The 14,001-nt window shown below is 47.5% G+C and overlaps 1 protein-coding gene across 3 annotated transcripts in view; it reads right to left on the reverse strand.

Annotated features, from left to right (window-relative positions):
* Positions 1-14,001, reverse strand: part of IRAK2 (interleukin 1 receptor associated kinase 2) — a 292,230-nt gene that overhangs the window by 115,541 nt on the left and 162,688 nt on the right. For all 3 annotated transcript variants that reach the window (XM_085624476.1, XM_085624478.1, XM_085624477.1), the window contains one exon: positions 3,712-3,779. In XM_085624476.1, coding sequence (XP_085480602.1) covers positions 3,712-3,779 — 68 coding nt within the window. The remainder of the gene's footprint in view (positions 1-3,711; positions 3,780-14,001) is intronic.

A 14,001-nucleotide genomic window follows, 5' to 3' on the forward strand; every position in this document is an offset into this window, starting at 1 on the left:
TGCAGTGAAGATGCTTTGAAACAGGAAACATTGATGGACTACTGACCAGTAAACTTTTTTTTCTTTTTTCTTTTGCACTCTTCCTTGAAGAGACCAAACATTCTTCTTTCGGCTCAGGAAAGTCACATTATTTAGATAGCAGAGCAGCATGTATCCGACCTTAGAATGTGTAACTATGGCAGTTTTGGTTGGGTTTGCATTGCAATTTTTTGTCTTTTGTTTAGAGCACACACTTCATGCACTTCTTGGCGTGAACTCTCCTGAAAGAAAAAGCCTAGTATTGTGATTTGGTAACTTACATGTTTAAGCACCTAGGACCTTGAAGTCACTCCTTCATGCTTTCCTTTCTAGGACAGAGACATCATGAAGATATAAATTGTCCTCTACTATTTGCCAATTTGTAGACTACAGAAGCACTCAGAATTTGCAACATTTGGTTTTGATTTTCAGTCTGCACCCTACTTGGCTTCTAGGAAGTTTTAATATTTTGTGCTGTAAATGTTTTATGAAGTGATCCGTCACAGGTGTTAACTGCGAGCTATTCTCTTTATTCTATAATGTGCTTCCTTCTTTGATTATATCTTTGGAATCAGCTAGCCGTGGCAAACCCGAGGGTTACATCTAGAAGGGTCTGAATTTTACTCTGCAGCCTTTGCTATTGCGGAGAAGGTATGAAAATTACAATATTTTAACAGAGGTCTGACATTACATTAGCATCCACTGAACTACTTACATAAGTTTCAAACAAAAGATTGTATGTGCGAAATTTCAATTGGCGAGCTGCATAATGAAAAATATTACTGTCCAAGCAAAGAATACAGCATGGTGATGCTTGTTGTTCAAACTTCTAAAGGTAATCTCCGACAACAGCCTTTTTACTTGCCTAATGGCTGACAGTTTTCATTCATGTAGGTTTTCTCCCATTTGAGACAGTACTATGCATTCCAAATCATGCAACCAACAAAGGATAGAAGTCTGTGCATATTTATGCCTCACTGCCTTTTCTACATAATTTCCAAGTAACTGTACTGCACATATCGAGATTGACATCCTAAAACCATTTCTTTTTTCTAGAATATTAGGACACCTTCAACAAAGTCTTCCTGCTGTGAGCGAAAGGAAAGGAATAGATTTTCAGCCGGGGATGGCTGAATGAGATTCTAGAATATACCTGAAGGACATAGAGCGTCTTGCTGGTTTTACCTGGCTAGAATTATCTTCAAAATTATTCTCAGCTAGCATTTGTGTAATAGTAGTTATAGTTCAAAACAAAGCACAGTCTCAAAGTATACCTGTTAAAGATTCCTTTCCCACCGAAATAAAGAATGCCGCTACCTCTCTGCAGAACGAAAGACAGCTTGGTTTTTTCTAACCCTGGGCGTGAACTCTGATCGTAGAGTTTGCGGAGTTTTCTGTACTCCGCGTTACGTAGAGATTGCCGAGTATCCAAAAACTGTGCTTCGCGTTGCGGAGCGGAGTTTTTTTCCTCACTCGCGTTCGTCAACACATGTTGGCAAGTGAGGAAAATCCACCTCCTGGCGAGATTTTTCCTCGTTCGCGATCGTCAACATCAAGTTGGCGTGCGTGAGCGTGGAAAATCAACCTCCCGGCGATTTTTCTCAATGCTGGGGGGGGGGGGGTAAGATTTCTCATTGCGAGTGGTCGCGTAGGCTCACAACCGCTCGCGTTGAGAAAGCTGCAGCTTGAGTAAAAATCTACTCGAGCGGCAGAAAGGAAAGCAGCACCCGCTTGCGCTGTGCACGGTGCCGTTCGCGATGATTGCACAGTACGGACAAGCATTGCGGAGTTCCACGTAGTGCGGCTGAGTTTTTTACTAGTTTGTGGCGTTTAATATTAAAATAATGTTAGAAAGGGAATATTTTGCGTTATACAAGGATAGCTTCATTAATTAGTTTCCTCTTTTGTAACACACTATTATCTGTTTTGTAGTCTTTTGTTTTAGTAATCCAAATGTGTGTGATTCTGCAGGAACTTAATGTTTTCTTCCTACCTCCCGCAACCCCTCTAACATTTTTCATACATACTGTGCCATGTATCATATCGATCATCATCTTCAAGAGAAAGGTTTCTTCACACAGTCATGGTCAAATTAACTCGATGTTTTTCTTATGGCCAATGATTTTGCGAACATAAATCAATTTGTTTCATTTTCTGCAGTGCTATCCATGCAATTTTACCAAATCAAAAGCATATTTCTCAAGACAAGTCTAGAGCTATCCCTGTAAGACATACGATAGATAGTGCTGACTTGTCTCAGGAGGTCGGTTATTATAGAATATGTTATGAGGGACTGCTGAGAGGCTAGTCTAATTTTTCTTCTCTTGTTCTCATCTATGACAGACCAGACTCGAAAGTTAGTCTGGTTGCGCATGGGTACAGGTTAAATCGAAGGTTTAGTGTCTTTCAACATTTTAATGTAGTTTGTATTCTCTTGGCTTATCTACGGCTAGTAACTGGTTATAAGTAGGCCTGGGTGGTGAGCTTTGGTCCGTTCGCGGAGTTTTCTGCACTCTCCGAGTTCGCGGAGTGCAGAAAACTCCGCTTTGCGATGAGCAGCGGAGTTTTTTCCCTGCTCGCGATCGCGAACGGTAAGTTCGCGATCACGAACGGTAAGTTCGCGAACGGTAAGTTCGCGAGCGCGAACGGTAAGTGCGCGAGCTGCCGCTCGGGTAGAATTTCTACCCGAGCAACAGGAATACCAGCACAAACTGCAGTTCGCACTGCACTCCGCCACTCACGGAACTTTGCGGAGTTTTTTTTTTTGTAACTTCGCAGAGTTCTGCGTAGCAAAACTCCAGGAACTACGCCTAGGCCTGGTTATAAGCGTGTTCTTCTATTCAGTGCTTATGAATATAATGATAGGAACTATGATGGGGAAGAACAGGTCACCTGCTTTGGGGATTTTTAAGAAGTCCTTCCTCCAACCCAGCAGCATTAGAGGAGTGGATAATGAGTTAATGATGGAAATCTTTTTGCCTAGTGGCCCTTCAGAATAAATGAAAACTAATTATCAGTATGTTTAATTCTTGCATATGAGGTAGCAGAGTGAGAGCATCAAACTCCTCTTTGATGAGGCAACTGCATATCTAGGCTCGTTTTCTGTATTCTCCTTACTTGAGAAGAAACAAAAAACTGGTTTTATAAGTAGAATGTACTCTATGTGATACAACCTCGGAAAGTTGTGATGTGTTCACAGATACACTGTTCTTATTCCAGATATTTTAAATGTGACCTTTGCACAGTTACATTTGTACTGAAATGTTTGTAATGGTGTAACTTGCTATAAAATGTCAATAAAAACATATTTTATTATACCCAGTTGTAATTTTATATTCTTTTAAATTCCATGGGGTAAACAATGTTAGTATACGCAAGATATTCAGTTGTGACAAAGGTGTTTTAATTTGAGATACATTTCTCAGATGTCTTGCAAACGGGTGGAGACATTAAGTGTTTATGAACGGAATGAAGGTACCCATAATGGAGAACTTGGACTCTGTAGCAGCAGGAGGATGTGTTTTCATAAACCACACTACCATTATGTAAAGTCTCAGATCAACATTTCCATTTTCAGTTCCTGACACGTGCCATAATGTTTGCATGGCATGATTGTAGGTGTTTTCCCACATCAAAGTGGTGACTATAGAGGAGAACAAAGACACCTCCAGATATCTCTACATGGGAACTTACCGTGAGCAAATCTGAACTTCTGCGTGGAAAAACATTTGCATACATGTCTGGCGGGAGAATTGGGAGTGCTAAAAAAAAAAGAAAAGAAATACAAAATAATTTGAAACATTTTCTGACTTGCCTATACAGAATTGATCAAAATACATGCTTAGTTTAGCTACCACTTAGATTAACATTTATTCATGGATTTACATTTTTGAGAACAGCTACGTGTCAGTCAATGTACTATGGGGAAGGGGCACACAAGGCAAGTATTTGAATGTTATATGAAAGACCAATGAGTCTACCGTATCAAGCAAGAGGTGCATCAGTCCTTTAGGAGGTCCTCGTCAAATGGCAAGAGTTTCCGATGTTAAAGTCTCAACCGTACAGATGAAAAATCCTGCAGAGTCTGTATACAGACTACATTGTAAGTAGATGTTAGAGGGTGGTTCTAGATGTCGGACAGAGAAATGTCATATCACACTTGAAGGAATATTTATTCTTCTTACTAAAATATCCCAAGAGGAGAAAGTGCGCTTTACAAAAAGATGTGATGTCATTTTGATACATGGTTTTCCCAAAGCACAAAATATATGGCTTAGCATATGGCAGCCTTAGGGTGCATTGAAGGTTTACAATCCCTTTAGATGGTTTAGTCAGACATTTCAGAATAGCAGCGGAGAACCACACTAGCTAGAAGACTTACTAGATATCTCCCTACTAAAACAGAGTGATCTACTGAAGTTAGCTGAATGATGAGAAAGGTGCATGCATTTTATTTTCTAGATAAAGCTTGGATGGAGCAGAGTGTCAAGGCTAGCTTCTTTTTTTGATAAACAATTCTATTGATTTTGAACAAGAATAAAAAGACCAGAGATACAGTACATCTCAGTAATGATGCGAAGTCCCACACTTGTTTGGATGTTAAACCATAGTAGTTCGTGACCCCGAGATCCCAATTAATAATTACAGTCAATCAAGTAAAACGTTTTCATTCTTAATTGACCCAACCATTTGCCCCAAACCTTACGGTGTTTATTCGGACAGTCCCGAGCTTCATATAGGGTCTTCTCTTGTGCTGCGCACTAGTCCACTCCCTTGCGCCACTTTGCGACGCTAGTTGAGTTGGGAAGGTTCCAGTTGGCAGCTATGTCTCTTTTGGCTACGATCATGGCCTTATTGAATAACAGCTTGTCATTCCTGGACCCATCCAGGCCGTCTGTGATCCCCAGGAGCGTATTTAATGGGTTATGTGGGACCTCCCAATCCAAGACCTCTGTGAGCTCCTGTCCTATACTCCCCCAATACTGCACCAAGAAGGGACAAGTCCATACCATGTGGAAGAAGTCTGCCTGGTCTTGGCCGCAGCGCGTGCAGGATGCAGTCGGGTTCAAGCCAGCACTGTGTAGGTGTTTGGGGGTTAAATAGGCTGTATGCAAATAGTATAGTTGGATCAGGCGGAGCCTAGCTGACACAGTGATCATCTTGGGCACCATCAGTGCGTCCCTCCAATCTTCCTCCTCAAGTGGTCCCATCCAGCTCTCCCATTGGCTTCTGAGCCGATCTAGTGTAGTTGGGGTGTTGTTGGTTAGGGAACGATAAATATGTGAAATTCCCCCCCCCCCCTCTTCCCAGGTTCCCTATCATAGTTTGCGCCTCTGGAGGACTATATTCCGGTAGCGTTGTGCCGTCCGGTATATGTGAGTGGAGAGCATGGCATAGCTGCAAGTATCTGTTGAACTGTTGAACTGTGATGGGTGTAGGAAGTATCTGGTTTGCAGATCCTGAAAGGTGGGTATGTGCTCGCCGGTCCACACATCCCCAAGTTGGGAGATCCCAATGATGTCCCATGTCCGGAATCCTTTTAGTGCGCTAACCTCCCTAAGCCACGTGCCCTGTCAGAGTGGTGTGTACTGGGTCAGTTTGTCCAGTGGGTGTGGTGCAAGGAAGCCCGCCAGGCCAGAAGAACAGCCTGTGTCACCACAGGTAGAGTTCTAGGTATGGGCCCCCCATACATCATTGTTTGGATTCTAGGTGGGCCCAATCCGCTCAATTAGAGTCTGTATGCCAGGTCAGACCATCCCCCATTAAACCAGTCATGCAATGTGAGTAGGCCAGTCACCAGGAAGTAGAAGTTAGTCATCCCCAGGCCCCCGTCAAAGGGTGGGATTCGGCATTGGGCCAAGGCTATACGAGGTAGCCGCCTGCCCCAGAGGAATTTAGTGGTTAGGCCATCTAGTTCTCTGAACCAGGCCCATGGGAAAGAAAAGGGGGTGTTTTGAATCTAGGAAGGATCATCATTTTAAAAAGGGCGACCCTCCTCAGGGGGTTCAGTGGTAGCAACTGCCATTTGCAGAGGTCTTCCTTAGCTCTCTTCACCAGTGGGGTTATGTTAAGGGACCAGGAGATATCAGGGAGCATTGTGATCCAAATCCCCAAGTATTTAAAGGACTGCCGCCTGATGGGTATTGTGGATTGCCAATCGAAGCAGTCTCTAGTTAAGTGTAGAGGGACCAAGACCAATTTGCTTGGGTTAAGCCGGAGTCCGGAGGACCGTCTGAAGGAGTGCAGCGGCTGGAGACAGTGTTGACCAGATTGGGCCGGCTCCGCAAGGAAGAGTAAGACGTCGTATGCGTGTAAGGCGATTTTGTCTCTTCAGATTTGGGCCATTTCCAACCCTCAATTCGGTCGTCCGACCAAATGAGGCTCACCAGGAGTTCCATCGCTAAGGCGGAAAGGGGGTTGAGAGGGGGCAACACTGCCTCGTTCCTCTTCTAATGGGAAATGCTTCCGACAGCACCCCATTGATGAGCACTTGTGCTTTAAGTCGGGAATAGAGAACCTTCACCAGGTTGCGAAAGCATAGTCCGAAACCCATCTCAGCCAGCACGTCATCCAGGTACCGCCAATCCACGGAGTCGAAGGCCTTCTCAAAGTCAATAAGGAGTAGTGCCAGGTAGGGAGTTAGTAACTGGAGATTTGTCAAGGCCAGGTGGAGACATCGGAGGCAATGCCTAGTCCCACGCATTGACATGAACCCACACTGGTCGGGGTGGATCAGTTTGGTAAGGTAGGGCCTCAACCGTTAAGCTAGGACTGCAGCTATATTTTAACCTCTGTATTTATAAGAGAGATTGTAATGCGGGAGACCGTCGGGCCTGGTGTTTGACCCGGTGAGGTGCGCATCATTTATCTCCTCACGGGTAAGGCGGAGGTCTGTGTTGGCAGATTCAGCTGCGCTGAGGCGAGGGAGATGAAGGTGACCCGAGTTGAGCAGTTCTGGGAGAGAAGTTTCAGGGCGCTGCACAGAGTATAGCTCGCGGTAGTAGGAGGCAAAGGCCTGGGCTATTGCTAAGGGGGAGCGATGGGCAAAGTCGTCTGGGTCTTTAATCTCCGGAATTATGCAGTTAGCCACAGGGTAAGTAGCTAATCTATGTAGGATCTTCCCGTTTGTATCCCCCCAGCCATACACCAGCTATAGAGGATCTCCATAAGAGCTTGGCAGCATCCAAAGCGAGTTGTTTGATTTCGCCTCTTAGGTGTATAAGTTGTCTCTCCTGAGTCTCGTCTCAGTCTCCAGGAGGGCGCTTTTCGAGGAGGAGCGCCTGGGACTCTTAAAGGGTGATCTGGTTGGCCTGAGTCTGACGTTTGAGCTTAAGTTGGCCCTTGGCGAAGCCATGGATGGTGGCTTTGCCTGCCTCCCATAGGGTACCCGGGGATGGAACAGAACCAGTATTGGTGTGGAAGTACTGCTGAAGCTCTGCCCCAATCGCTTTTCTAAACTCATTGTCCTGGAGGAACCATGCCTTCATCCTCCAAGTCAGGCGAGACAAGTTAGGGGGTTCCCCAATGCTCAGAAGTACGGGTGAGTGGTCCAAGATGCCCCATAGAAGGATAGTGATATCTCTAATCGTTAAGCAGTCGGTAGGAGAGACAAATATGATGTCTATACATGCGTGGGTGCGATGTGCAGCTGATGTGTGCATACATTGTCTACTCTGGGGATGCCAAATTCTCCAAGCGTCACACAGGCCCAGGGAGTCTGCCCAATTTCCCAAGTGTTAGGCATGCGTGGCTCTTTCAGCGGAAGGTGTGGATTTAGAACTGCGTTGAAGTTGCCTCCAACTATTGTCGCACCCTGAGGTAGGGACGTGATGAGGTTGGTGGTGTGTTTCAAGGTCGCAGTGAGCATCGATGGAGGTGAGTATATGGAGACTAAGTTGAGATGGTTTCCTCCTAACATTCCACTCAGAGCTACAAAACCTCCCTGGGGGTTATTAGTGGCCTGTGTGAGAACAAAGGGGAGATTGCGGCGCAAGAGGATTGCTACCCCCCGGGAGCCCCGGGTAATCCCTGAGTGCCAAACTATCTTGCTAGAAAGGGGCAGTGGTTGCCCATGAGATGAGTCTCTTAGAGTAGGAGTATGTCAGATGACTGGCGTTGGGCGTAGCGTACGACTGCCGTTCGTTTAACCCTGTTGAGGAGCCCATTGACGTTCTAAGATAGTATGCGGAGGGAGAATCCGTTACTGTTCGTACATGTCATGGTGGGTGCAAGTGGGGTTGGAGGTCTGCAAGACGCGGCCTGGCTATGGGAGGGACTAGGGTCTGGTCTGGCAGCAGGACAGCAACTGTGACTGTAAATCGCAAGCGGTATATGAGACTATCGTAGTGTACAATAAGAAGGCTGATGTGACAACATGGTAAAACAACAACAACTTCAGGACAACGGTCCCAACCCCTCCCTCCCTATCCCATCCCCCCACCCTATACTTCAGGAACAGAAGCATCTGTCGTCCCAAGTAGGCAAAGTAAATAACCAAACTAAGACGTTTGGGTTATATTGCGTAGAGGAACCCCTCCATACATAAGGACACTCATTGTCTCAGCAGAGAGATCAGTAAATTGTAGCAAGAACCATGCCATGGTGCGTTTGAGAGTTATATAGTGAAGTTGTAGCGCTGGCTAGGTCCATCATGTCAGGAGCGCCGGGCTGCGAGAGAGCTCGGAATCAGCAGAGGCAATGTGGAGGCTTTCTGGTGGGGGTTTCTCATTTCAATGTGGCCCATGGAACTGGATCGCCGTGGGGAGTGAGAGGTGCCCAAGAGTGCTCAGTCTCTAGGGCGTGGTTCGGAGTCAGCGGGCAAGCCTGATCTGGTTCGGCGAGTCCCCTGCCTTCTGCAAGACTGTGTGCGTCTTCTGTGCGATTTGGGTGCTCCCTTACAGGAGTCTCCAACTTGTACCTCTGGGCGTGGATCCGAAGTTTGCCTCCTGAGGGGGCCGCTCCTCGGTCAGCCAAGTCCAGGCCATCTCAGGGGATTCAAAGAAGTGGGTTTTGTTCTGGAACACAACACGGAGACGGGCTGGGAAGAGTAACCTCTACTTGAGATTCAGGGCTCGTAGTTTTTGCTTAACCTCGGTGAAGGAGCGCCTCTGGGTCTGAACCTCCCACGTGTAGTCCGCGAAGATCAGGCATCTAGGTTCTAATTCCAACGTTCAATGAAGTCCCCTATTTGCCCTTGCTCCAGGCGGAGGTTATTACATCGCGACCTGTTTTCAGCATCTTCTGCCCTTCTTTGTAGGTCCTTTGTGTGGGTCTGTAGGCGAGCCACTTGCTCTTTTAATTGGGTAACATCATCTTCAACTCCGTTTCTGTGATGCGGGCCGTAGTGTTGTGGAGATCCTGCCGAAGGAGAGCCACGTCCACCAGTACCTCGCCAATCTTGCCCTCAACTGAGGCCTGTGAGGCGCTGATCGCCTGGAGGATGGTGTTGAGCTCAGTATCCGGCGTGGTGGATTTCTCGGTGGTCCCGGCTGCCGACCCGGGTTCATTGGTTGTGTATTGGTCTATTTTGGTCTGAGTAGGTGGAGGCTTAGGCCCCCAGTCCTTCCCCATGGTCACCGTCCACGTGGATATTCTTAACCATGAGGACTCTGGGGTGCGGCCCGGGCCCGGTAGGGGCCAGGATCTAGGCGCAGTTGTGGTGCGGCTTTTGGCATGGCAGGTTGCTCAGTGCAGTAAGCACTCCTCCACCGTCCAACCAGGGCCCCCGATCGTTGCCCGCAGCCACGGGGGGGCGGGGCGGAAGGCAGTGTTGGGCTATCTTAGGTAAGCGGTCAGCGTCCAGGGACCAGCCCGTAAGCTAGTAAATCGCTCTTGGTGGTACCACAGCTCTAGGAAGGGGGCCAGCGCCTCGCCCCCGCAGCCCCGGGACATCCCGCTAGTCAGGGCCTGTGAGGGGAGAGCGAGAAGAAGGAGGGTGGAGCCAGGCCCATTGCTCAGCCCGGCACAGGAGGCGAATCAACAGGGCAGCGCGACTGCCAACGTCGGGCCACTGGTCGTTGGCTTCACCGTCACTGGGCCCTGCCAGTGTATGTCAGGTAGGGAGAAATATTTCAGGGCCAAGGCTGCGCGGGCACCAGTCTCTCTTTGGAGTTATTCCTGGCCTGGTCCGGTGTTGCATAATGGGGGTTCAGGGTTGTGGGCTGCCGTCACCCCAGTAGACCACAGTTACAGAGGCGGGAGTCAGGGTCAAGCTTAGGTCCCCAGGGGCCACCCCCGCCACACCAGCGTCATCTGGGCCCCAGCTCACTGCAATACTCGTGGTCCAACTGGATCCGAGGAGCGTCTTGCGCCTGGATGTCAGCGCGGCGTAGGGAAGTTGCAGGCAGTGGTAAGCAGAGCTACGCCAGACCAGTCCCACAGTCTAGGCAGTCAGGCACAAGCATACTGCAGTGGGCTCATGGCCCGTCCACACGGCCAGAGGCCAGCCGAGTGGGTCCAAGTCACTCCAGGGCCATATCAGTTACCTCGACCACCACTGGGCCTTGCATGCAGGGGTTGGTACTTGCGTGGTGGTTGCAGGCGGAGGGCCAAGGTCAAGGAGGCGAGCAGGGCCTCAGCCACATCCACGGGGATCAAGCTCGGGGCCCAGAGGATGACGTACCGAGGGCTGTCCGGTAGGCCACCACGGGCAGTTCAAATCTCCTCCGTGTGGTCGGAGGACAGCCCCAAGAGTTCGATCTGCCCCAGCAGTCCGGTCGTAGGTGGATCCCTCGTACTCTCACTCCGCTGCAGCCAATTCTCACTCGGGCGGATCCAGCTCACCATCAGGCCACAGGCTTAGGGCACCAGCACACAGAGCAGCCGCAGGGTCTGTCGGCGATCCGGGAGCCGCCCCCACCAATCCCCACCCACGGTCCTACGGGGTCACGAGGCTTGGATCGCTCTCAGTGGGGCCCGTAGCATTCATCAAACTCTGGCGCCTGCGGCACTGGATGGCGGCTGAACCGCCATTTTGCATGGGTACCGTGGGCCATCCGCAGCCATCCAGCGGCCTCGTATCATGCTTGGACAGTCTACGCTACACCAGCAGGATATCGACCTGTATCAAGCAAGTTGTAAATGAAGCCGATGGCGAAGGATGCTTGGACGAGTGACAGAGGGGTCCGGAGCACTCTTAGAGTGCGACCGCCATCTTGACGCACCAAGCCACGCCCCCCAAAGGCTAGCGTCTTATTTGTCTGTTGTTGCAGGTCTTGTGCATTCAGTGGTTCTGATGTGAAACAGTCAGCCTGCACCTGAGATAATCATTAGTATGGATGATGAAGGAAAGACTCTAGGCTCTCTGGCTGAAATGACTAGTAGTGGATTTGCCATTGGATAGTCTCAGATACTGGGTTCCCACTGAATGAGGTGTGTCCTATTATGCTTCCACTGTGGTCAAGTTGGGCATGGTCTACACATGTGGATGTAGCGCATATGGAATGACATCGAGATCTTGGTGCTCCATCTTCCCCACAACATCAGACTTTGAGAATGGTGTAGCCTTTACCCAAGCGTTGAAGCAAGTGGCCACTCAGCTGATAAGCCAAGGTAATGTCATTGATTTTGAAATGGGTGCATGCGTTTATGATGTTTGCATTGTCCCAGTAATGCAAATCTGGCAATCTATTGGGTGACTGAAGAATAGATGATGGCCATCGGCCAGTGTCTGACTAATCAAGAGTACACTCGGTCTACCATTGCTGATGATCTGGGACCAGTACCAGCCAATGAACCCTTAGTGGAGGGGAGCATCAATGGCCATTCAGATAGCATTGGAGAAAATGCTGTTGAAGCAGGGGAGGGTGACATTATAAAAAGAGGTGGTCGTGATCAAAGTCTTTGACTTATAGTTTGCTACATGTGGCAGTACTAAATCCTCAGGGATTAGAGGCATACAAGTTTGGAGCTCATACCGACATTCTTTACACGTCTGTGACACTTAAGCTGCCCCAAAAAAATTATAGTATGGTGTTTTAAGCCTAATGTGTGCTGTGCTGTTTGCACAAAAGAGGTCAACTTTGTCACACACTTGAAACATCAGGGTGTGCTGGTTTTACAGCTAGCCTGTTGCTGCCTGATGTTGGCCATCTAGGATGATCTAGACACTGCATCATGTGGGCAGGCCTCGTGTGAAGCCCACACCAGAATTGCCTCCATTTCCTTTGGTGGGGGAACAAGAGGGTTCGTGCGTTACTCTTTACAGTTGTTTTCACCTTTTGGCCTTTTACAAAGTTCCTCAGGGTTACACTGGTAATGTTACGATAATCTACTGTTTACAGTGATGGTAGATTATGCTGGTGATTAGTTTGCTTCAAGGTTGTTGATACCGATCTAATTTATACAAGGCTAGCTCATTCCCAGCAAATGCATATAGTATATGCATTTGCCACCTTTTGGCCACCATCATGGCCGTACCCAGGAAGAGTTTGTCAGCTCTGGACCCGTCTAGTCAGTCTGTGATTCCCAGGAGTGTGTTCAAGGGGATGTGTGGGATTTCCCATCCCAGGACTTCAGTGAGCTCCCTCCCAAGGGTTTCTCAATATTGAGATAGGCAGGGGTAGATCCACACTATGTGTTAGAAGTCTTCCTGGTCTCGATTGCAGCGGGCACAGGCTGAATTGAATCTCAGGCCAGCGCTATGGAGACGTCTGGGGGTCAGGTGTACTATAAACTATTTTAATGGTTAGAATTATACATGACACACATACTCTTTAAACTTTGTAGGCTTGACCTTCTTCCTCTCAAATTAACCATCATTATCGGTGGAGGATAAGTTATATCTGAGTGAGGAGAAACAACCGCCTACTTTTCATAAATCCCTAGGGTCCTTGTCACTTCCACTCACATCATAATCACCACTGGAGCTTAAATTACCTGTTATTACATCGTCCAGCAACCAATCCGAATCCAGTGAGACTGTTCAATCTTGCAACATCTTTACCTTTATACGAGTTGCCACACTCAGCAATACAAAATTACATAAAACCTTCACTACACTTAAAGGATGGTAACATTTCCCATTACATTTCTTTTTAACACCAGGCATCTGGACTCTCACCAGATTTCTAAACTGTATACTGACCCGCTTGCAATTGTGTTTACAATCATAAGACTTCTTACAACATTTTTGTGCTTTAGTTAAGTTCTTCTTACCTAATTCTTACCTAATTCTAGTGTCCAAGCTACATTGTCTTTCCTTAATGGGATTCTACACCTCATAAGTTCAAATGGACTGTAACCCGTAGATACACACGGTGTAACCTTATAAGCCCATACAGTTCTTCTTACTCACCCCTCCCCCCCCCCCCCCTTCCAAGGCATCTTTGCATGGCATGCCAATTGTATAGTGTTTTTCAGCACACTGTTGACTCACTCAAGAGCACCATTATCTGCAGGGTGATATACCAAAGTAGTATTGTGCACAATGCCATTCCTTTTTAAATATGCCTTAATAAATTCCGAGATTAACTGGGGTCCATTATCTGTTAAGAGATTTTTGGTGAGACCTTCCCTCAAGAAACGTTTGTCCAGGAAGTTCACTATTGGTTGACAATCTGCTCTAGAAACAACATTGATTTCTGGCATTTAGAAAAGTGATTTATAATCACAATAATATACCCGAGTACCTCATCCTCATAGATATGTCCAGGACATTTCTCTTCCACAGTAGGTCTTGGCTCTTTATTGGACACAGGGGAGGTTTAAAAGTTACTAACTTTTTTCTGATTCATCCATTGTACTTTGCAGGCGTGGGTTTAGAGCCCATCCTCGTCGCCGCATTTGTAGTAAGGACGCTACTCCAGTGATTAATATGAATAATTTATTCCACTAGAAGAAACCCCTGGTATGGCAGGAAGCAACGAGCACAGGCTGCTGGCTCAGTCAGTTCCCCAAGTACAAATCCTAATACATAAAATTTACCTCATAACATTCCAAAACTAGGCAACTACAGAGATTTACTAAGGACATTCTTAATTATAT

This window comes from Triturus cristatus, chromosome 9, assembly GCF_964204655.1.
Source record: "Triturus cristatus chromosome 9, aTriCri1.1, whole genome shotgun sequence".
Lineage (NCBI taxonomy): Eukaryota > Metazoa > Chordata > Amphibia > Caudata > Salamandridae > Triturus > Triturus cristatus.